Below are 24,040 nucleotides of genomic sequence, written 5' to 3'. Positions count from 1 at the left end.
TGCCACCACACCAGAGCACCACAAGTGCTCGTAAAGCCGTGTCAGGGGTCCTACAGTTCCAACCTCAGCTAATTCCCTCAGCACTCTGGGGTGCAGATCATGAGGACCAGCTGATTTAAAAGCATCAAGTCCCTTCAGAAGTTCCCTGACTAGGTCCTCATAGGTATATGAACGTATGATTACCAGTAGTAATAGACATACAAGAGAGACACATAAACAGTTACAATATTACATAGTTTCAGTTAGGTATTTGGGGAAGCCTAGCTCAAATTTAATTAGCGAAAGTCAGGTTTAGAAGCTGTGCCTGGAGTAAGAAAGCAAAAGTCAGAGAGAGAGAGAGAGTTGGAGTCTCACCACTCAGTGAAGCTTGAACCAGTCGAGGTTCCCAGGTGTTTGTTGGAGCTTGCAGACAGGCGGAGCCTTCAGCATGGCCAGTGGAGGGCTTCCAGGCAGAAAAGGAGTAGAACGGGTGCAACTTTTGGATCTAAGCACCAGGACAGAAACTTGAGCTTGGGTAGGGGTTTTTGTAGAGAACTAACAATGGCTCAAGGGAGAGCACTAGGTTTGTTTATGGATAAACGATGGCTCATATGCTGGATAATAGGAACTGATCACTCCTGGCTATGGGTGGCATTACTCTGAGGGAGCTCACAATACACACAGGCAGATTCAGTGTTTTGGGTACCGATAGAGGAATCGTTACTAGAATTGGCCTGCTAAATGCTGAGCTGGGTGTGTGCAGACATGGGTTGATTAGCATTTGGAGTAAAGGTCTCCCATCATGCAGTGCTCCCCTGCTTCTCTGGTCCCAGAATTCAGTGCAGTCATTACCTTGGACTCTGTGTTCTCTGTCCTGAGTGCTAATGACAGTGCATTCCCATCCTTCCATTTCCAATGTAAATGAGACCAGGGGAGTTGCTTCACTCCTATCACCCTTGTCTGGAGGGATTTACGTGCGTCTCCCACTGCATCTTCATTGTCTTTTGTAAGTCCCTGCTCTAATCAGTTCTTGTTCAGGCAGAGGTGTGGGGGGTGAGTCCTTTGTGAGTCAGAGAGGCTGCATCCTGTGCTAGGGTTCCCCAAGAACATGGAGCTAAGAGGTTACACTTTATGGAAGATCTCCTCCTGTAACTACCTCTGGCAGCCATAAGTCTGCTTTCTGTAATGAGAATTAGTGATAAGACTAGAGAGAAAAAAAATTCACAGAAAATAACATAATCTAAAAAGGGAAACATAGGTGATAGGTTTCATTCTTCTCTATAGAGATAATAGGGTTCGGTGGCAAACGTGTAACTCAGATCTTTGTCTGAACTTTCCCTGTCCTTAGAGATATGAGGTTTATTTTTGATGCATCTCTACCTCTCGCAGTAAACATTTTACTGTAAACATTTTACAGTAAACATGATTTAGTTATAATATTTAGTACAGCATTTCTCACACTAAGTTCAAACCTGATACCAACGTTCAAGTACATTTGCACTTTACTAAAGGAGATATTTTTTTGATTGTGACCTTTCCCTGAAAATAATTGGCTGAATTTACATTGTAATTACTTAAATTTACATTATTCAACCTATATCCAATTGAGGTGTATTTTTTTACTGTCTTTAGTATTACTGTAGTCAGGTAGTCAAGATAACACAAAATAATTAAATTGTCAACTGCTTTCTTTTCCTTCCCCATTGGTATATGTGTGCTTTTGCATTAATTGTATTCACATTGATGTTCCTTTACTTATTTCATTACCTGCAATACCTTGTTGACATAAAACCTTATACCAAGTATTTTTATTGCTTCATTAATTTTTACATTTACCATTTAGGTTTCTGTGGACACTGCCCATGGTTACAGCCCCCGAGCAATTGACATGAGCAATGTAACTCTCTCCAGAGATCTGCATGTAAGTTGTTTCACACTTAACATGTTTAGGTATTTTTGAAACTTAAGTTTTCTTCGGTCAGTGGGTTTCCTTAAAAAAAAGTGTGTCATCCCTTGTTTATGCTATTTTTTGTCTCACCTTTGTCCTTTGATATTTAGCTGTTTAGTCATTGCTCTTTGATTTTGTCTTTTATTTCAAAAGGTACCATTAAAGTGGCAAGGCCTCAGATATTAAGGGCACAGTTGATTCTGCAAACCCTCTCTGTGAATGCCTCTTTGACTTCAATGAAAATTCTGTGTAAAAGATCTTGGAGTGTCAGAATTTTTAAAAATACCTTTATTTACAAAGTCTGTTAATATGCTTTTTTTTTTTTTAAGACTCATTGCTCTTCATGCTGGACCATGAGCCATCCTTGTGACAAACCACCTTGTGGTTAAGATAAAGAAAATAAAAATGCCTAGGGGCATGAATTTGAGTTTTAATCTTTCATCAGGTTTTTAGAATGAATAGTGAGTGAATAATTTCTGAAGAAGCAAAAAGTAAACATTATACAGAGGTACTGTTTTTTACCAAAATATTATCAGCCTTGGTTGTCAGCTCTATGACCATGTGGCTAACAGGTTAGGGGCTATTTATAAAAGCTGGACATGTACAAGTTTATGGGGCCAGATGGGATGCACCCAAGGGTGCTGAGGGAGTAGGCCAATGTGATTGCAGAGCTGCTAGCCATCATCTTTGAAAACTCATGGTGATCAGGAGGGGTCCTGGACATTTGGAAAAGAGCAAATACCGTGACTGTCTTTAAGAAAGGGAAGGAGGATCTGGGGCACTACAGATTGGTCTCCTATGACATTCTGACAGGCCAGCTAAGGAAGTCTGGATTGGATGACTCGATTGTAAGGGAGGATAGAAAACTGGCTGGACCATTAGGCTCAGAGGGTAGTAGTCAATGGCTCGATGTCTAGTTGGCAGCTGGCATCAAGTGGAGTGTCCCAGGGGTTGGTCCTGGGGCTGGTTTTGTACAGTATCTTCATCAGTGACCTGGAAGATGGCACAGAGTACACCTTTAGCAAGTTTGCAGATGACACCAACCTGGGGGGAGTAGTGGATACACTGGAGAGTAGGGCTAGGACTCAGAGAGACCTTGACTAATTGGGGGATTGGACCAAAAGAATTTCATGAGGTTCAGTAAGGACAAGTGCAAAGTCCCGCACTTAACATGAAACAATCCCATGCACTGGTATAGGCTGGGGACCAACTGGCTAAGCAGCAGTTCTGTGAAAAAGGACCTGGGGGTTACAGTGGACAATAAGCTAAATATGAGCCAACAGCATATCCTGGTTTTGAAGAAGGCTAGCAGCATACTGGGCTGCATTAATAGGAGCATTGCCAGCACATCAAGGGAAGTAATTATTACCCTCTATTCTGCACTGATGAAGCCACATCTCAGGTACTGTGTTCAGTGTTGGGCGCCTCACTACAGAATGGATGTGGAAAAATTGGAGAGAGCCCAGCAGAGGGCAATGAAAATCGTTAGAGGGTGGGGCACATGACTTCTAAGGAGAGGCTGAGGGAACAGGGCTTATGTAATCTGCAGAATAGAAGACTAAGTGGGGCTTTAATAGCAGCCTTCAAGTACTTGAAGGGGGCTCCAAAGCAGATGGAGCTAGACTGTTCTCAGTGATGGCAGATGACAGAACATGGAGCAACAGTCTCAAGTTGCAGCAAGGGAAGTTTAGGGTAAATATTAGGAAGAACTTCGTCACTAGGAGGGCAGTAAAATACTGGAACAAGCTACCCAGAGAGGTGGTGGAATCTCCATCCTTGGAGGGTTTTAAGACCCAGGTAGACAAAACCTTTTTTGGGACAATGTAGCTGGGGATAGTCCTGCTCTGAGCAGGTGTTTGGACTAGATGTCTTTCTGAGGTCCCTTCCAACCCTACTTTTCTATGAGTCTATGAGTTATAACAACAATAATTAACTATTATATAGGGTTTTATGTAGTTGGACAAATGTATAAACATAAAGTTTACAATACTTCTATATTATGTATAAGCACAATTATAATCATGTTACAAAGTGGTAAACCTGAATGAAGATAATTTGATATATAGGAAATAACTAGCAGTAGAATTATGATTGACATTAGAACCCTGGACCTTGGGAACCATAGTTTTATAATTATTCTTCTATACCTTATTGTCTTCCATGTGCCATTTATCATTTTTCTTGATTGACAGCACTTTGGTCAGTTATAAGTCAACACTGGCTTTTCTTATGATCAGAAGAAAATAGTTTCTCCAAAGTCATACTTAAAGCTACCTGTTCTTTGGAGTGCACTTTTGCTCTCTGATAAATAATTTCATTTGCATTACTCTATGCCAGGATGTAGTTTTCCTGCACATTCAACAATTCATTTGTTGGTGGTTTAAAAGTGATTTGTATTTCAATTTGAAATCACTTTTTAGAAGTTTTTAAATGCAATTTAAGTAAAAGATTACTAGTGGAACTTTCCGGGATTAATCAGGTGAATCTTGTTTAATATGTTTCTTAATGATATTAGTGTAAATAGTAAATAGGTGCTGATGTCATAATGTTAGGTGGCATTATCAATACAGAGGATGATCAGGACATCATAAAGAGAGAACTGAAAGAACTTGAGGGTGGGTATAATAGAAAGGGGGTGAAATTCAGTACTATGGAATGCAAGGTAGTGGACTTGGGATTTAGTAGCAGAAACTTCCACTCTAAACTTGGAGCTAAGCATTTAGAAATGTTAAACTGGAGAAGGTTTTGAGTGTTCTAGGTGAACACTGGTTGGCTCTTAGTTATCAATTTGATCTAGCTGTGAAAAAGGTCCACAAGTTCCCCCAAGAAAGGTATGAGAAGTGAAACTATGACAGTAGTTCCACAGGGATTTGGATCAATCTGATACAAATAGCCATGTAAGAGGCACAGGCCAGCTTGTTGCTGGCCTGCCACCAAGTAGGGGTAGAAAGCTTCCTTGTCTGAGGATAGATAAATTCTGAATTCCCAGTCTGTTTTAGGGTTTTTTTTATACAAAGCAAGTGTGTTTACTCCTCAGGTAAGGTGAAAGTAGAAGAATTCCTTGCAGAATAAAGAAACTGTACTGGTTGTTAAATGTTGCGTCCACATTTTTTCAGTTTACTCTTTCAATAAAATGACCCTTTTCAGTGAAACATTTAAATATAATTTAATGTGTTATCTATACATTGTGTCATTGAAAAAAACCTGATAAGAAATATGAACCTTAAAATCTTGTTTGAGTTTGACCATAAATCATTAAGTTCTCTCTTTCCCTAAGGCTATGGCTGAGATGATGGCTGAGAACTATCATAACATATGGGCGAAGAAAAAGAAGATGGAACTGGAAGCAAAAGGTTTGTTTAGTGCAGTGTCTTAAGTTCTGAAGTCTGAGTGTCTGTCTTAATTGTGAGCTTAACAGATAAAGCGGAAGAATATCAAGGTAAAAATAAAACTGTGGTTTAAAATTGACCAAAATATCAGTTGTCCAGAGGAATAAATTGGTCCCACTTATAATTTTCAACTTACATAATTATTGTTCTTGAATAATAAAAAAAGAAGTGAGAAGGAAAGGGTGAGGCTAACTCAGTTAAAACTTAATAGCTTGATAGCTGGGTAATACTCATACTGGTTTTTTTACTTTTTTTTCCTTGCAGTAAGTACTGAAACTCTAGTTCACAGGGATTTGAAATGCTGTTTGCATTGCTCTATATTGCTGAGTGAACCAGCAGCGTATTAACAATTAAATAGATTACTTACACATGAGATTGACAAAGTAAGCCCAAAGTAGATGCTTTATTTTATAAAAAGCATAGCGTGTGCTTTTTCGTCTCTTTGGATGCAGTTGGTGAATATTATTGACTCTTACTTCTTATATTTTCTTCTTTGTTTAAGTAAAGATAAAGCTTTAAATCAAATTTTTATTCAACTATTAGCTGTGATGACCAATATGTTATATTATAGATGTTAATAACACCAACCTCTGTGCACTCTTCAAATCAGAGCAGCGATTGAGGCTCACACTGTAACCTTTGATCTGAATCCAGCATGTGGGACTGTCATCCAGCTCACATTGCTCCCCGTGGGTTTAGAAATTTGTCAGTGGGAGAGCAGTGGCAGCTTTAATTGCCATAGGTTCCAGAGCTGCAGATCACATGGGTAAATGGTGTTGCTCTGCAGCCGGATCTGGGCTGGTGCATTATGTCAGTGTGCAGCTGCATCTAGTATGTGGGGCCAGGTTGGCAAGCCAGATTGCACCTGTTGACTGACCCTGCATACCAGTTCTATTCTGGATCTAGCCTTTGGACCAACCCATGGGGAATTTAATGCATGGACTAGTACCAAACCACTCATTTGAGGACCACTGAATTAAAAGAATTACAGGCATGTAGAATGTCTTATGAAGTGTGTGTTTTTGAGTGAGTTGTATGTGGTCTGGCAGATGGAAAAGCGGCCTCAATTAGGGTTCTACTTAATATAAAGTTTGCATAGGTTTGGCTGCTGAAGAGTAAATAGACCAAAATAATGCAAATAGCAAATACAGGTCATGTATGTACAGTAGATTTATATTATCTTGTATAACTTTTAAATTCCTATTTCAGAGAGATCTTTCAAATTATGATCTACTACTGTCACCTAATGGCCAAATACATTCAGTGCACTCATGTTAGAAAGAGAGTTTTCTTCTCAGAAATATGGCTCTTTCCAAAATCCACAATCATGAAAAATACATAATTTTAACATTAAAAAAAAGAAAAACACAAAGAAAAAGAAGTTAACCACATATTTATTGATTTGCATGAATAGCCTGTTGATTTACACGGGACTGCTTGTGAAATTGAAGTGCAACTTGTGCACAAATGTTTGAAATACAGAATTAAAGAATTATTTTCCTGGTTTTTTTTCTTCATGTCTAATACGAGTATGTGTTTTATTCAACTGTTTTCACATTTGTATATACTTTACATGACCAGAGGTTGCTTGCAATGGCAAAAGTGGACTTTTGCCCTAAAATGCAATGATGAAAAACTACTACTTAATGATGAAAAACTCAGTGGGTTGTTATGTAGTCATATGACTTGCATAGGTTTTTTTGTCTGCCTACGGATGATTTCCTTTGGTTGCCTACCTGTGTCAGTAGTATTTTTCAAAGGCAATTTGCTTCCTTCAGGTTTCTGGGGGTTTGCTTATTTAACAGAAACAGCTATTCTTTGGAACTTTATAATATGCTCCACAGAAAATAATTATGATCTGTGACAGAATGGTGACTTCGGATGAAAAATAAATAGTAGAAACTGACATATTCTTTTAAGTTTCTTAATTAGTGTTCTTATGCATTTTTTCTATTATTTCTTCCAATAATGTTCTCGTATTATCTTTAAGCTAAATGAGGGCCTTGCTACATGTTATACTTAGGATGAGGTAACTGCTCTTAAATTGCTAGTGTCTGAGTGTTCAAGCAGTAAAAACACGTGTTAAGTGACATTATAGAATAATAAAGTTAGGACTTTTTTGGTGAGGAGTATCTCTAGATCATATTACATAATGTGTGTTGACCTAAGGTCTATTTGCTCCATGGAGGTAATATGATAAGGAGACACCAGTGCTATGCAGGGGCTGGGACCAAAAAACAAGCATTTGTCAGTCCCAGCTCTCACAGCACACCACGTTCTTCAGTGGCTTTGGCTCTTATGACACATCTTATTTAGAACATAGTAAGTATTACTGTAAGAATGCTCAGAAAACTTTTTAACTCATAGTAATGCTTACTACACTGTACATAAATCAGATCTTAAGTATAACATGATAAGGCCCTGAAACAGTACAAAAACTATGACTTGTAACAGTGGGTATTTTCATTCTCACACTGAAAAGGCTAAAGAGATAAGAGAAGAAAAAAAATGAAGTTTAAAAATTAACTAGACCAAAACTAGTTTTAGCAATGAGGGAGGTATGCTCTGAAAAATATAAATTAATTGTAAAAGTACTTTTTCCCTATCAAAATAGGGTTAAAGAAAAAATTATACCTTTCCTATTATGATATATACAGGTGCTTGTAGAACATGAGTTTGTTGCAAATATGCTTGTAGTCATATTTATAAATATACTTTATACTAAGCTGTATAAAATGGTTTGCGTAAAGAAACAGAAGTAAATTATTAGTGTTTTAGGGTAAAGAAGAAATTATCATTGTGTTGCCATTTGGAGTGCCTTATTAAATACGTATCACAGCATTATTATAAACTAGTAAGTGCCATCTCACCAGATGTTTTATAACTAAGTTTTGATTTATTTTCTTGACATTCCTTAGTAGGAGGAGGCAACCATCCTCTACTAGTTCCCTATGATACACTGACAGCCAAAGAGAAAGCAAAGGACAGAGAGAAAGCACAGGATATTCTGAAATTTCTGCAGATCAATGGCTACGTTGTCTCCAGGTAAACTGAAATACAATACTGGGTTAGTTTTACAGTGGATGATAAAACTCCCTAGTTTATTTTTTTTTTTATATGAAAAGACATAAAATGAGCTCTAAGTATAAGTGTTAAGCCCCTGAGGACAAGATTCTGTCCCAGCCCTTACATGAATAGAAACAGATTTCGATTTTTCCCCAAACTCCAATTTAAAGTAAAGCATAGGCAGAATTTTAGTCTGGAAACTGGGGAGTTTCAGGGGATGCTCTGCCTTTCTTAGTGAGGCTCCCTCAGTTAATTTTTCCTTGGGCAGTGTGGCTCTATATTTTCTCCAAGATAAGTCTGCATCCTCATGGCAAAGTGGATTCCTGAAAAAGTTAACTAAAAATAGGCTGACCATATGTGTGTTAAGGAGCAGCTTTCATCCTGCTGCGCCTTAACACACACAGTCACCCATGTCATGAGTTTTGCTTGTCTGCAGCTTGAGGTACAGTTTCCTCCAAACAGCTGCACCTATCTCCTTGAAACTTAGCAGGCTTTATGGTCTCTGCAGGGGCTAGCACACCTGCAGTTTTGACCCTGCTGTGGCTTAACACTCTCACATGACATGAGTTTTGCTTTCAAGAATTTGGGGTGCAGTTTCCCAGAAACCCCTGAACCTATCTGCTTGAAACTTGGCAGGCTTTGTGGCCCCAGCAAGTGCTACCAGCCCTGCAGTTTTCACCCCCTGTGGCTTAACACACACACGACACAGTTGAGATGCAGTTTCCCAGAAACCCCTAGACTTATCACCTTGAAACTTGGCACATGTTATGCTCTCACCAAAGGCTACCATCTCTGAAAGTTTTATCTGAATCACCAAAAAGACAACAAAGTTATAGATATTTCATTGATTCCCCATTATACCCTATGGCCAAATCGCCGAATCTTTTCCAAATCAATTTGGAAAGCCTAAAGCTTCCAGTGATTCAATTCGGATTCGTAGATTCGGCCTCCAAATGATATGAATCAACTCTGAATCTGAATAGTGATCCAAAGCTTTGCACAGCCCTATCCATTATCCGTAAGGAGCTCAGCATGTTGTAACAAAAGCTCCTTTGGGTGATTTCTGAGCACCTGGTATCCAGAAGAGAGTCCACTGACCTCAGGGTTCATAGTTTCCAGATCTTTTTCCCATGGCTTGACTTGATGTCTCACTGGAAGTCTTGCCTCACAAGCATTTTTGATAGGAGAGATCTCATGCCTTGTCTTGACTACTAAGTCCATCACACATCCCTCCAAATCCTAACTCTCACAGTTACCTTGGTGCAGGCCTTAGGCTAATTTTCCCCCAGTGAATAACAACAGCATTAGGTGAATGTGAATCATCTGTCAACAAATCTTAAATGACTGAGAACAGATAACCTCACCTCTTAAGCTCAGTCATGTAAGCCATGAGTGACACAATGGAGTGTTCTTCAAATCCTATATCTTAACTGTGACCTGGCTGTCAGCCTAGTTGCTGACTTAGCTAACTGCCTGTAGATCAGTGCTCTGTGGACTGTCCACAAATCCTGGCCTTGACTTTGTTTCTAATGTGTCTTGCAAATACAGGCAGACAAGTTTATTTCACACACTTGTCTGAGTAATCCAGTAGTAGTCCCAAGGAATCCATTGTAGTCCCTAAGACATTTCCAGCATTCAATTACCTAGTTAGTCCTCGTGAGAAGTAAGTCTTTCTATTTTCACAGTTTTTATTGTGCCTGGTCTGAAGGAATATGTAGTATAGTTTGCCAAAATAGGCACCAAACACTTCCCAGTGATGTAGCTACCATCCAAGGGTTCAAGAAGAAGGCCTGACTCCATATCCGTATAGCTATAACAAGTTCAGTTTGCTTTACCAGGTATACCCATTCAAATGAGTACTCTCTTAGCTCTACTCTGGCCACTTCTGGTATGAGAGTTTTAGAATATGTTCCTTTGGAGTGACATTACTATTTGTTTAAATTGCATGTCTGTCAATTCCAGTCTATGCCTGGAGCTGCCCCTTTGATGCCTGATCACACTTTCACTAAACCTAAAGACACTGAGACAATGCAACACCAGCTGTTGTTTTAAATAGAACCAGCTCCATAAAGTTAGGTGTAATTACCATTTTCCCTGCATCCATTCCATCTGAGTTATCACCCCCAAAAGATTCCTTAATAAGAATCTGCTATGTAAGTCAACAAATCCTGGTGGCTTGAAACAAAATGACAAGCCAGTAAGATGTTCTTAAGTTTACTGGATGAACTCAGTCAACAGTGTTCAGACATACAACATAACTCTTGAGGGCATATGAACAACCCTTGCAGCAGCAGGAAGCTGACAGCCCTTGTTCTCCCAGCTTTACCTGTGGTAGGTTAGGGTGCTTTTGGTGTTGTTAGGAAATGTATCTTTTAGTTGTGTGATGGGGCTGATTGTTAGTTTTCTGAATAGGTTAGACAAGGACTTGGAGGGTTTGGATAGGATTGATCCTGTCTTGAGAAGGGGTTTGGACTAGATGACCTTTGGCAGTCCCTTCCATCCTTCCATGGTCATTCCATGATTCTGTGATTCTAAGCTCAGGTAAAATGCACTGGAAAACTTTCTAATCTATGACCTCACCAAAATCAGTAACCCCTGAATAATATAATGGAAAGTTCTGCTAATAGCTTTCATGGGCTATGCTTCTCCAAGCTCTAAGACATCACCTGCAGGTCAATGGATGGGAAATGGTACTAATTCTGGAATCTGCCATCTTGAAATTGAGAACAAGCATCACCAGTGTCAAGCAAAATGCAATGCTATAGAATATTTCTTACTCATTTTGTACCAAAATCCCATTGGAATTCAGTGGGATGTGGTTCCTTAATCCACTTGGGTTCTGGTGAAAGTCTCAGGTCAAGTATGGTTTTCTAAGGATGAAGACATTCAAACCCTGCCTTTCTCTGCAAACAGGAAATGAGCTTTACTTTGCTAACTATTCTCTGTACTAAAGGTATGTATTTATGAGCGTCTGTAAAAATTAAAGTCTATTGGGGTGGAGGATGGGAGATGGGGGGAGTGTTAGCTGATAGAGCATAGATGTCCAGAATGGATATCAACATAAAAAGGTGACCTGCTGAAAAATTGTAATGCCATTTCAGCAAATATCTCAATAAAAAAGATTTTTAAAAAGTGCAAATCATGAAATGTGTGCATCAACCTAGCCCATTGGGGCATCCATGATCTGAGGACCTGGGAAATTACTTGATTGATTCTTTCAACCAAGACAAAAAAGTGACTTGGGTAGTTTCAAAACTGCTTAGGCTTAGAAGGGTCAAAGCATAGCGAACAATGTTAAAAAGTAATGTGTACTTGATAAGGAAAGAAACATAAAAGGTTGTAAGAATAGTATTATTTACAAAGTGATCATGTTCTACATACTTTTTATTTGATGGGCCTACATTTTTGGTAAATAACTGACCAAAATATAAGTAGGATAGATTTGTGAGACACCAAGGAAAATTGGGTTCCAAATATGTAATCAGTTTCATATTAACAGAAACTTGAGGAATATCAGAGTAGGTAGCTTTGGGCTATTTAATGAATTATGGATGCCTTCAGTCCTTTTCATGTGTATGGGAAATAACTTATTTTTTATTTTAGAGGATTAAAGGATCTGGAGTTAGACACCCCTTCCATTGAGAAACGCTTTGCCTACAGTTTCCTTCAGCAGCTCATAAGATATGTGGATGAAGCACATCAGTACATACTGGAGTTTGGTACAGTACCTTAACTGAATTTTTATTAAATATTATTAATTGAAGAACTTTGTAATTAAGATTTAAAAAACAACCAGTTTCCAAAAATGTCATGTATTAGGGCCTGGACATTATATTAATATTAATATTTATGTTGATTTTTTTTATGCTTATATAAATTACACTTAGATCCAGAGCAGGTAGATGGCCAGGTATCCAGGGGTAACTGATGAAGTAGATGGTACCTTGTTATTAGGTAATATGTGTTTGCACTTAGCAAATGATCCAGTAGAGCTCCAGATACATAACTTCTGCACTACTGTAACTTATGCTGGTCTAATTTTACCCCACGGTTTTTCCTGGGGTAGCTATACCAGATTATCGTAAATTATTTTTGTATAAGCCAGTGTAATATATTTTTGCTGCTTTAAGCACCCATGTAAAAGTGCAAACATGTTGTTTGTCCAGGCCAGTGCAAACATATTGTTGCTCCAGGCCCTTGGAGTAGGACCCTTTTTCTCAAGGACCTTAGTCAGTATTATACTTTTTAGAGAAGCATCAATAGAATGGCTATAGTAAAAGTTAGCATTATGAATATGGATTGAGCATTACTTGGTGGTGTATATCAGGTAGAACTCCAAGTTCCCAAAAAGTTTCCATCTACTTGTGTAATAACTTCCACAGCTTCAGCTTTATCTTGCAGATTTATAATAATAATTATAAGGACCCATTTTTGCAGAGCCAGACTGAGAACTGGAATACCAGTCTCCTGGCAAAGTAAAGCAAGCACTTCCCCCTCCCCATGCCCCCCTGGCTTGGCAATCGGCCATAGGGGGACCCCAGGTGCCCCCCTCAGACCCAGGAGGCACCAGCTGCTGAGCCAAGGGTTATAGGTGGGGCCCATGAGCTCCCTGGTGGACCCAGAAGTGGACAGGAAGTGCTTCTGGTCCACTTTCTGGTCTCCTGCTGAGCACACAGGGGAGACACCTGAGTTCCTGTGGGACATTCCACGCACCGCAGCCTTGCAGCATTCATGAGCCGACTGGTACCTTGAGGTACGTAGAAAAAACATTTAAACCTATGTCTATGCCTGAATCACCAAATCAGGGTAATGTTAAAAATAGAGAATTAGGCACTATGGTAATAGCTAGGCCTGGTTTAAATCGCAGGCCCAGATAGCAAATGTCATAACCCAATTGTGGTAGGGGCCACCATTTTCATGCCCAGATCATGGCACCAGTGATCTCCATTCCCCCCACCCCTCCACCAAGTAGGGACTGGGGCTGAGGAGAGGAAGGGAGGGATACCCCTCCATCTCCTGCAGAGGGGCTTCCCTCTCACCTCCACACCCAGGTTTGCTGCCATGCATGTAGAGGGCCCCCCCTGCACTCCTGTGGGATGCTCCATTTGCCCCAGCATCACAGCATTCACAAGCCCTGCTGGTACTTTGAGGTATGTAGAAAAAACATTTAAAGCTGTGTCTATGTCTGAATCACTGATTCTCCCAATCAGCACTGAATCTTCAGATTTGGATTCAGCCAAATCGAATCAAGGACAGTGATCCGAATCAATGAATCAAATCACTGTCCCTGATTCAGGCTGAATCCGAGTCTGAATCAAATAAGGCCCACTTCGCACACCCCTAATGTACAGTACTAATTGCTCTTGGGATTTTGAAGACTGCAGCATATTTGTTTATCAAAATGGTATCTGACTTTTACTGTAATATGGCAACTGCAGTGAGTTTATTTTCCACTGGACTCTTTTATTAAAGTCATTCAACAGCAAAATGATATAGAATGGGATCTAAATTCAGTTCTGTAAACTACAGGGAAAATCTAGTTCAATCAAAAACTTGTTTCTTCATTTATGTAATTATTCTACTCTGCTGAGGTATTAGGTTCCCTAATCAGAATTTAATTCTTTTTTGTAGAATTAAGTTATGTTATGGGGAAGAGGAAAAATATTTTCTCTTATTTATTTCTTCATGTATTTCTTATAATTTATCCCCTACTTACGCTCTGCTACTGTGCCTCATGCTGTGGGTTGCTCCTGAACAAGTGAGCCACAGCAGGAGGCAACAGTAATCTAGTTAGATGGCTGCATGCTTCCTGACTGAAGCATAGTGTAAATGGCTTTGTAACTACTTTTTTCTTAGGTTTAAACTTTTCAAAATAGAAGTCCTTGATTTGTTCCTAAAATGGGCATGTTTGGATAAGGAAAGCCTTGGCTACAGCAAAAAGTTTCTCCAAATACTGGGTGGAATTATTTTTTAACTCAAGAAGTCTTTAAGGGAAAGGTTATTATGTATAACAGTGTCTTTGTAAGAAATTACTAGCAATTGCAAAGATAAAATTTTAGAGCCAAAGAATCAGCTAATATAAATTTATATAGCTCCATTGGAAAATTCTCTTGATATATACCACCTCAATATTCAGCCAATTCTTTTTGGTTTTACTGTAGCTTGTACTGCATAAATCACTTAGAAAAGACATATGTAATTAATGCATTATATCTGTAATATATTAAAATCCAACTCTAAAGAACACCAAACTTATTTGTTCTAAAGTATACATTTTTATGAGAGAAAACTAAATACTATCATTTTCAATATTCATTGTGCATCTTAAATTCTTCTTACCCACAGATGGTGGCAGCAGAGGCAAAGGAGAACACTTCCCTTATGAGCAAGAAATCAAATTCTTTGCCAAAGTACAGTATTTCATTGTTGTCCCTTTTCAGTGAAGAAAGTGCTTGTTAAGAAGCATGTTTGTTTTTGTTATGTTTGCACTTGTTCATGTACTGAATGTTATTGTTGTTGCAGTATTGATCATTGAAAAGTTACACCGATTGAAAAAGCTATAGCATAAAATGTGCCTACAAATAATTTTCAGGTCTCTTTATATTTTTCCTTCATGGTGTACAACTTATCCTTCTGGCTGTTCGTAATCTTTCCTATGTTTTCCCTTTACTAGCTTTGACCAGTAGTGAGCCAGGGTAAATTTCTATCTTTTTATAGTCATCATGCAGTTAATATAAGCTCTACTTACATGAAAAAATACAGCTAGATCTGTCTCAATGTCGCCTTATCTCTTTCTTTCCTTGTTTTAAAACCATCTTGGTGTATCTGGTTGTGCCAGAAAGGAGTTATCTTTATACGTTAGGAAAATCTGCTTATACCTTGGTACTTGTAAACTCACCTGGTGCATGCATATTCAAGGTGCTTTTTCAGTTCATTAGTGAATAAGCAGACAGGTGTTGCTGTATTAACTGACCCTGATTCCTTGGCAATACATTGTAGTATTCATGCTATAAAGTACTACCACACAATACAGCCCCATTTGCAATATCAGCCCCTGGGGAGCTCATATTGCTTTTTTCCTTTTATCTTATGCCCCAGATTAGAGATGAGGAATTTTCTTCTTGGCTTTTTGATTTAGAATTCCCACTTGGCTAATGGATCAGCAATAGGAACTAAACAATAATCCCTACTGGGCTGGAAGTGTTTAAATTTCAGGTAGATGGTTCAAGCTGCTTTTGGGTAAATAAGGGGCCTGACAAGAGAGGATGCTTCCTGGGAGAAGAATTTGATTACTTGGATGCTGAATTTTGTTACTAACTGGTGGGGGCAGATTCTTTTATTTCATGTTGCAGCCATATTAAAGGCAATGCTTGTGTATATTTAATTAATATAAATAACCTTTGGGGTATAACGTAAAATTGCAAAATATCTTTAAATGATGTTAACACTTTTCTCCTTTGCATTCCCCCCAGAAAATTTCAGGAACAAAATTTCTGGGGTAAAGCAGAAACTCATTTTAGTGCCCTGTTTTTGAAAGACATTTTAAGTATTTTTTTTTAAGGAGCTATAAGGGATTTAAAAAGAAATAGCATTCAGAGAGAGACCCAACAGGAATTTAAGAATGGAAAACATATTACATTGTATTTACATTGCATATTATGAGTATCATAAACTATGGTTGTGTTAGAGTGATTTTGTAGCCAAGTCCAGGAATTATGTGAGAGGAAAGGATTTATTTGGGTTGATATCTTTTATTGGACCAAGTGCATGGCAGGAATCATTAGACAAACTTTTGAATACAAGGCATTATACATTGAGTTACATATAATAAACTGCTGCCTTGAAGCTCTGAGATGACCATGTCTGTCTTTCTCCACTGTATTTTAGGTTGTACTCCCTTTAATCGATCAGTATTTCAAAAACCATCGCCTATATTTCCTATCTGCAGCAAGCAGGCCTCTTAGCAGTGGTGGCCATGCCTCTAACAAGGAGAAAGAAATGGTGACAAGGTAAAAGAAAAAAAATACAGATAGCAGTTTTCTCCCATATTGACAATGAGTCATTTTGTGAGATGAAGACAGAAAATTTATGCTGTCAGAAAAATATAGTTTTCAGAATGCAGATTTATTGCAGAAGTAGCACTGTTGTTACAGTTTGAGACCATATAATTTTTGCCATAGGAAAAATAAAGATTTTAAATGTTTTTTTTTTATAATTTTGACTTGAACTTTTCCAGCCCAACTTTTTTATTTATTTTTTGCCATGTTTCTGGGGTGTTGCTTTCTTAGTGCTGGAAATAATAGCAATAAAAAATAAATATCAACCCTGACCTTTTCCCCATGAATGACTGTCTTCTAGATATCTTTCTTCCTTCTATCTCTGACTCAGACTCCTGCTGAAATTAGCATTACTGGTTTTGTCTAGTAATATTTAATTAAAAGGCCACTCAGTTAAAAGATTGAATAGGAATTAGACAGCACCTGCTTGCATCATGCTAACATAATGATTGGCATCTTGGCTATCATAAGAGTTTGAACCAAGTCCCTGCAGTGATAAGTTTGAACTGCTACATGTTAGACAGCCAGTACTCTCTGGATTTGACTTCAACAGGCTAATATTGAATTGGATATAGAAGTGGGCCTGCAACACACAGTCAAGCTGGCTTACACAGATACGTTGCATTTACATGTTTATATGAGCAGGGACTAAAACCCCATATTAAATGTGAAGGCAAAATACATATCATACTAGAGCAGATTAATGATCTGATTAATAATCGGATTAATTGAATCTGACATCCTGTCTCCAAGTGTTTAGTTTGGGAAACTTCAAAGAATTAAAAAAAACACCAACAAGTTCCTGACTTGCAAAATTAAAATGTGATCCTAAAGACTCAAGTGCTATAGGAATTCCATCTCCCTGAAATGTTGTTATGAACCATCTAACCAAGTCACCAAAGATTTCAATGGACTTTCCAGAGCTAGGGGTAAATCAGGAAGGGAACATTTAATGCAACATGGGAAAAAAAGACGAAATACAAGATTTTTCAATTTTGTTTTTTCCTCTGGGGCCTGATCTTTTGTAGATTTTTCTGGAGGGAAAAACTAAGCTATTGAATGAAGTTTCTACCATTTCTTTTTAACAGTAGTTGTTTTCATTCATGTAACCAAAGACTATTGAACTGATAATCCATTTTCTAGCTGTAACGCAGTTCTTGTTTTGGCACCTAAAGCAGCCATTGTATACTCAGTAAAAACATGTAGCCTTCAACAAATACAAATGATGTGTTAATTGTGAGCGTGTGGGTCAAGATGTTTCCTTTACAACCAACTGTTTTTCCAGAGGACCATAGGATATAACCTAATTAACATCAACCTCTGACAAAATGGGCTTTAATGTAATGTTAAGTCTGTTAAGACCTGCCAATGTAGCATGAAGTCCCTCCTAGTAATTAAATGGAGTAGGGTTGGTTCTTTCGATGAGTCCAAGTACTGGCATTTGGGCTAATACCTAGAGAGACTACTTAACCTACAGATACTTCATGAGTTGGATTCCACCCTCTTCTATGTGAGCACAGCATCCACTGAAGTTAATGAGAGTTGCATTCATGTATGAGAGGATGGAATGAAATAAGATCTATTCAATGTCTTACCGTTTAAATCAACATGAAGGTTTTTTATGATGATAACATTTTTTAAAAATTGTCCATGGAAAACTGGATAGGTCAGAGGCTATATGATAGATTGTGCAGGGTCTTTCATTTTTATATCATTGGTTGGAATCTGTCCTAGGTTGCTAGTGATTTTGATGGCCTTAGTAAAATGAGATGATGCTATTAATGCCATTTCCTAGTGAATAAGGGTAATTTCCTTGAGAGAGAGAGAGGAAAACACACACCATAGTTGCATTCAATTGATACATCAATGGCATTCTGAGAAGTGAGCCAGGGACTGAGTTGGGCCAAGAAGAGTGAAATAGTCTCTCCAGTAGAGAGTAGAGAGCAAGGCTAAATCCACAAGGGTTGGGCAGCATGGGGAAGCTTGCACTATTGCTTTCCCTTCTGTGAGTAAACATAAAACATCATTATCCATTGCTCTCAACTTGTTGACCTGTCATTGGTGCTAAAATGAATGCAAACATATAAACTAGAATCATTAGTCTTGTCCATTTTTTGGTTTAACCTCTTAAACTTTCTATTTCTCATTATGCGTGCTAAGGAATGAAAGACAAAAAAAAAGAAAAAAAGAAAGTGTGTTAATCTATTAATGAGATCGTAATTGGTCTAATTAAACACTTATCCTCAGGCACTTCAATTAATCTGATATTTATATATATATTTATATATAAATATATATATATACACATATACATATATTTACTTTTCAGTAATATATTGAACAGACTGCATTTTACTTTTTGATGCTTCAATGATTATTTCCTTCTGGGTTTTCACATAGGGCGCTTTTATATTAATTAGCTTTGCTTTCAGTTTTTTGTTTAATTATAATATGTGCTTATTTAATCATGTTTGTTAAAGAGATGCCCTTAAAACTCTTTCTTTAGTACTCTGTCCCACATTCTGCTCAGAGAATAGATTCCTTCTGCGTGACATCATGTTGCTTTTTCTTGCTCATATATCAGCTGTTATTTTTCTTTCCTCTCCTTTTTTTTTTTCTTTCCCCTCTCTTCTCTTTTATTTTTATTTTGTCTTCAGCCTGTTCTGCAAACTTGGAGTTCTTGTCAGGCATAGGATTTCACTGTTTGGTAAGGAGACCCTTGACAAATACTAGCATGGCCATCACTTGGTTTTCTTTGCCTTTTTTTGCCTCGTGTTATGTGCTGCCTTGTTGCATGCTGCATGGCTGCATGGCTGAATGCATGGTCTTCATGGACCACTAATGATCTTTAGGCTGGTAGATCACAGTAGCTTTTAGATGAGTAAAGAGCTTTTGTAGTCGTTGAAGTCTTTTACTGGATGTCACAATATGATTCCCAAACCCTTATCCCTGCCAAAAACCAGAATGGATAATGTTACATATAGAGACAGGTGTTTGTTGTTTTATAGTAAACTCAACACTGGCCTGCTAATGGGAAAATAAATTACCATCACAACAATACATTTTTCTCTCTTGAAGTCACTTAAGTGTAGTGGGCTGAAATGCTTATCTGATGTTCTATGGAATTTTTCCATATTCCCAAACCTGCTTGACTCCAGATCCGCATGTCTACAGTTTCAGACATTATTTTATTATAAATTGCTGGGTTTTCTTAACTTTTGCCTTGTGAAAATCATTTAATTGGAGTCTGTGTCAAGTGTATACGTTATACCAGATCCATGTAACAGTTACTCACTCTCTGCAGCCTTCTCTTATGTCATGCTGATAGAAGGCTATTTGAAAATGTGTCCCTGTGCATGTATCTTCTGTAATAGGTGCAGTGCAGACTTTATCATCCATGAACATTACATCTAATTGGATAATTATCTGGATGATTCCAGTTTGATTGAAAGTACAGATATAATCGAGTTCTGATATATTTCATTTCATTTGAAGGGAAAGTACCTATTTGGTAAGCACTGTGATATTTCAAAAGCTTATAAACTCTTGTAACCAATAACCTGAAAAAAAATATGGAAAATAGTTTGGCATCATGTTTTGAGCTTGCAGGCAACTGTGATGAGCAAAGTGGGAAGAGTTTGTGTAGAGCTCCTTCTAAAAGACCACCATAAAAATGGAATTACGTACCCCAAATGAGAGGTTGTTGCAGCTTTTTGTGGTATGTTAGTAAAGCATGTCACATAACTGCTCTTCAGCCCCTGGATAAGTTCTAAACTGGTTTTCCAAAAAATGTCTCAATCTTTACTGGTTTATTTTGAAACCTTTTAGTGACAGCATGATTTGATGGATGGTTCAGCTCTGAAGTTATGTGAGTTTCTGTCATTTGGGGTAAATAATCTCAGGGATAATATTATGGATTAATCTCTTGGGTTATTGTTTAGGACTAATGACTAAAAAACTGAGCCTGCATTCCATTTCCATATACAGTCTACAATGTTAGAGGAAAAATTATTTCCACCCTGGTTCCTAGCTTGTCCGTTTTTGGATTGTCCAGAGAGGGTTCCTCAGGAACCAAGGAATTGGAGGGGAGATGGATGCAGCTGAGGCTTCATTACTATTGGCACATCTTCAGGAGGAAAGCGGGTTTATTCTTGACTCAAGTTAATTTACATGTGTTAACTAACAGCAAATATAATCCCTTGAATATATAGGGCCAACACCTGGCAACATTTCAGAACTGTGAGGTAGAACTCTGGCACAAACTGTGCCGGAGTTTATCATGTTGCCTTAATGGCATATGTAGATGCATGCTTTTATCCTAAAACATACTTGATATAAGCCAGAATTTTATAATGGATTCTGCATTTCTAATATCATGGTATGCTTTGTATCTAGGTGTCAGAGTTTATAAAAATCAAATTTCTAATTAGTTTGTCTTTTTTTAAATAAGTGTATGTATGTGGCAGATGTAAATTGATAGAACTTGCGGTTCGACTGTTGTTACTCCTTCTCTGACTTTGAATCTGCTGGTTGTTCAGGGGTAACAGAATGGAAAAGACAGAACTGCCCAGTAAATTCAAATGTTTGTGTGTCCTTGTATTATAGTGGAGATCCTGTGTTGTTTTTTTTTAAATAATGTGTTTTGCATTGCTCCATAGGAGGAGGGTTGTTAGGAAAATATCAACTGTAGCTAAGCTCTCTTATTGCTGTGATACAATTTGTAAGAACAGGAGAAATCATATAATTAGAGACTGAGTTTCAAGTATTTAATCTCACTTTAAAAAAAAAATCCTGGTCATCTGAAATTTGACTCTTCAAGACACAGAAACATAAAAAGTGGAAACACAATGAAAACAACTAAATGCATTAAGGCCAAAGAAATGGAAAGGCCGGAACTCTCACTGTTCTTCCCTCTTCTCTTCATAACCAAATTCTGCTCTTAATTACAGGCATTAATGAGTGCATGTGTCTAGGGCATACAGATCAGAAGGAAAGGAGCTGTTGTGCTAGTCCATTAATTTCAGTATTTTACAGCAGGTCACCTAGTAATTGGCAATTTTACTGTAACTGAGTTATGGTAATTTCTCATGCTCTGTGTCAGTTACAGTATAATTTGGAGTATTCTTTGCATATTGAGTCTAAACCCAATGCTTTTATGACATTCAGAACAACTAGTTAGCTCTTTAAGCCTAGAGACAGAAGTCGCATATAAGCCATTTAAGTGATGTTAAGAAACTTGTTTAAACCTGTAACAGAATAGAAGTTCAGTGCACATAAACTGCTTTCAAAATTGCCAAACCTCTTTTAAGATAAATCTGGTTGAATGTAGTATCAGACTTAACTGATTTAGGTCACACTGGTTTATGGAACTTCTGTCCTGGTTCCCCTCCCAATTCAACTTAAATCTCAGTCCTCCAGCACCCTGGGATGCTGTTCATTCTTGGGCTATGCTTTCTGCTCCAGCAGAGCAGGGCAGCCCCACCCCCAGCTGTAAAATCCCAGGCAGTCCAGAGCTCAGCAGATTCCCCCAGCCCTGCCACCTCCTCTGCCAAGGGAATTCGTCTGGCTCCCAGCCAGGGTGGAAGTAAAACCCCCACTGTGGGATTCCCCGCGTGCTGGGCACAAACCAACTGGGGGCCAGGAATAGGGGGAGGGGGAGGGAAAGGGCAGCTATTTCCCCCCCTCAACTCCCTCCTCAGCCTGTCTGCTGGCTGGGGAGGCCAGGTGATGGCCAGGTGATCACCTCAGCTTCCAGTTCCCAGCTCAGGTTGGGGGAGTAAAGTCACTAGTTTGGACTCCCCCCATCCTGCACCAGGCATACCATGGCTGGAGGCCTAGAGCCAGGTGGAGGGGGCCATTCCCCACCTTCTTTAGACAGGCCAGCTGGACAGAGAGGGGATAAGACTGGGTGATTGCCTCAGCTCCCAGATTGGGTACCACTGCGGGCTTTCCCGTAGCTGGGAGCTGTGGCAATCACCTGGCCATGCCCCCTTCTAGGCTGGCAGACCATCTGAGGATGGAGTGGGAGCGGGAAAGGGGGCATGGGAGGGCACCTGGCTCTGGACCTCCAGCCAGGCTGTGCCCAGCATGGGGGGAAGCCCACAGTGGGGACCATTTTACCTCCCAGTCCTCCTTCAGCCAGCCTGCTGGCCAAAGAGGGGCCATTTCTGGGTGATTGCTTTGGCTGCCAGCTGTGGGGGCTTAACACCCCCCCAAGCCAGGAGCTGGGGCAATCACCTGGCTATGCTGTCTCCCCAGGTGGCAGGCCAGCTGAGGAGGAGTGGGGGTGGGGAAATGGCCTCCACTGCAAGCTTGCCACCCTCCCCCCCATGCTGGGCACAGCCTGGCTGGAGATCCAGAGCTGGGGGGGATGGTCCTATGCCCCCCTCACTCCCTCCCCATTGGCCTGCTGGCTGAGGAAGGGGCATGGCTGGGTGATCACCCCAGGTCCCAGGCCGATCCTGCCAATTGGTGCTCCATGCCCCAGCTGGCGCTTGTGGGGGGGGGCACCAGTGCTCCTGTTTGCCCACGCTTCTGCCTGCCCATCACCTAAGCGGTGAGTGTGGCCGGTCAGGGGGTGTACATGCACCCCTGTGCACCCCCTACATGTCACCACTGCTGCACCCAGCACAACCCAGCTAGAGGTCCAGAGCTGGGGAAGGGGGGCATGCCCCCCACCTCCTCAGCCACCCAGTGTGCCAAGGAGGGCACATGTCTGGGTGATTGACCCAGCTCTGGCTCTGGGTGAGTGGGATGTGGTGGGGGCAGGGATAGGGAGGACTGCCCTACTTGGGGCTTCCCCCTTCCCCTCACACCAGGGAGACCCCAGCTGGGAGTTTGGTGCAGGGTGGGGGGTTCCCTTCACACCACCTCTTCAGCTGGCCCAGATGGAAGAGGGGTTGTGGCTAGGGGGACCAGCTCCAAGCACGGGGGAGAAAAGGTGAAACACCCCATTGGGGGCTTCCACCCACCCCCTTCCCTGGTGCCAGTTGGCTCGAGGCTGAAGAGTTGACATGTCTCGGGGAATTGCCTATCTCCTAGCTCTTTGCTGTGACTATCAGGCTGGGAGGCATGCTCTAGCACCCCCTGGCTTCTGGTATGGGCCACTGCAGGAGTTTGGTTGCCTGTCAGGTTCGAAAAGTGGACATTAGTTCACTTTTATAATTGGTTCAATCTAGGCAGTTTACAGAAACCTGGAAAGATTGAATCAATTCACTCTTGGGGTTTTTGACTGTCTGTACTTAGCCTAGAACATCAACATCTCTGTCCTTTTGGCTACATCGAGAAACAAAGATGGAATTTCCAAAATACATAATGATAATTTCTTCTTTCAGTATTTTCATCGAACACAAAACAAGGAAGAACTAGGAACCTTTATCTCGTAAGATTTCCATTCTCATTTCCACACCAAAATGGTTTTGATGGATTTCTGGATACTTTTTCATATCTATGAACAACTTTAAATTAGCACATTATCAAACGTTTGGGATATCAGGACCTGCTTATAATATCATAGTTGTGAGGAGAAAACAGCTGCCTTCTGCTGCTGCTTTATTAATGGGAAGATTATAAAGGTCTTATTCAGTGGTTCTCAACCTTTT

At 39.7% G+C, this 24,040-nt stretch overlaps 1 protein-coding gene across 1 annotated transcript in view; it reads left to right on the top strand.

Annotated features, from left to right (window-relative positions):
- RYR2 (ryanodine receptor 2) overlaps nucleotides 1–24,040 on the top strand; it is a 784,157-nt gene that overhangs the window by 503,501 nt on the left and 256,616 nt on the right. The window contains exons 57-63 of the mRNA XM_019526720.1: nucleotides 1,823–1,900; nucleotides 5,205–5,280; nucleotides 8,235–8,361; nucleotides 11,986–12,101; nucleotides 14,728–14,792; nucleotides 16,270–16,391; nucleotides 19,097–19,146. Of these exons, the coding sequence (XP_019382265.1) occupies nucleotides 1,823–1,900; nucleotides 5,205–5,280; nucleotides 8,235–8,361; nucleotides 11,986–12,101; nucleotides 14,728–14,792; nucleotides 16,270–16,391; nucleotides 19,097–19,146 (634 nt within the window). The remainder of the gene's footprint in view (nucleotides 1–1,822; nucleotides 1,901–5,204; nucleotides 5,281–8,234; nucleotides 8,362–11,985; nucleotides 12,102–14,727; nucleotides 14,793–16,269; nucleotides 16,392–19,096; nucleotides 19,147–24,040) is intronic.

This window comes from Gavialis gangeticus, unplaced genomic scaffold (assembly GCF_001723915.1).
Source record: "Gavialis gangeticus isolate Ggan-Ray unplaced genomic scaffold, GavGan_comp1, whole genome shotgun sequence".
Classification (NCBI taxonomy): domain Eukaryota; kingdom Metazoa; phylum Chordata; order Crocodylia; family Gavialidae; genus Gavialis; species Gavialis gangeticus.
The sequence above is the reverse complement of the archived record's forward strand: the minus strand, read 5'-3'. Positions and strand labels throughout refer to the sequence as shown.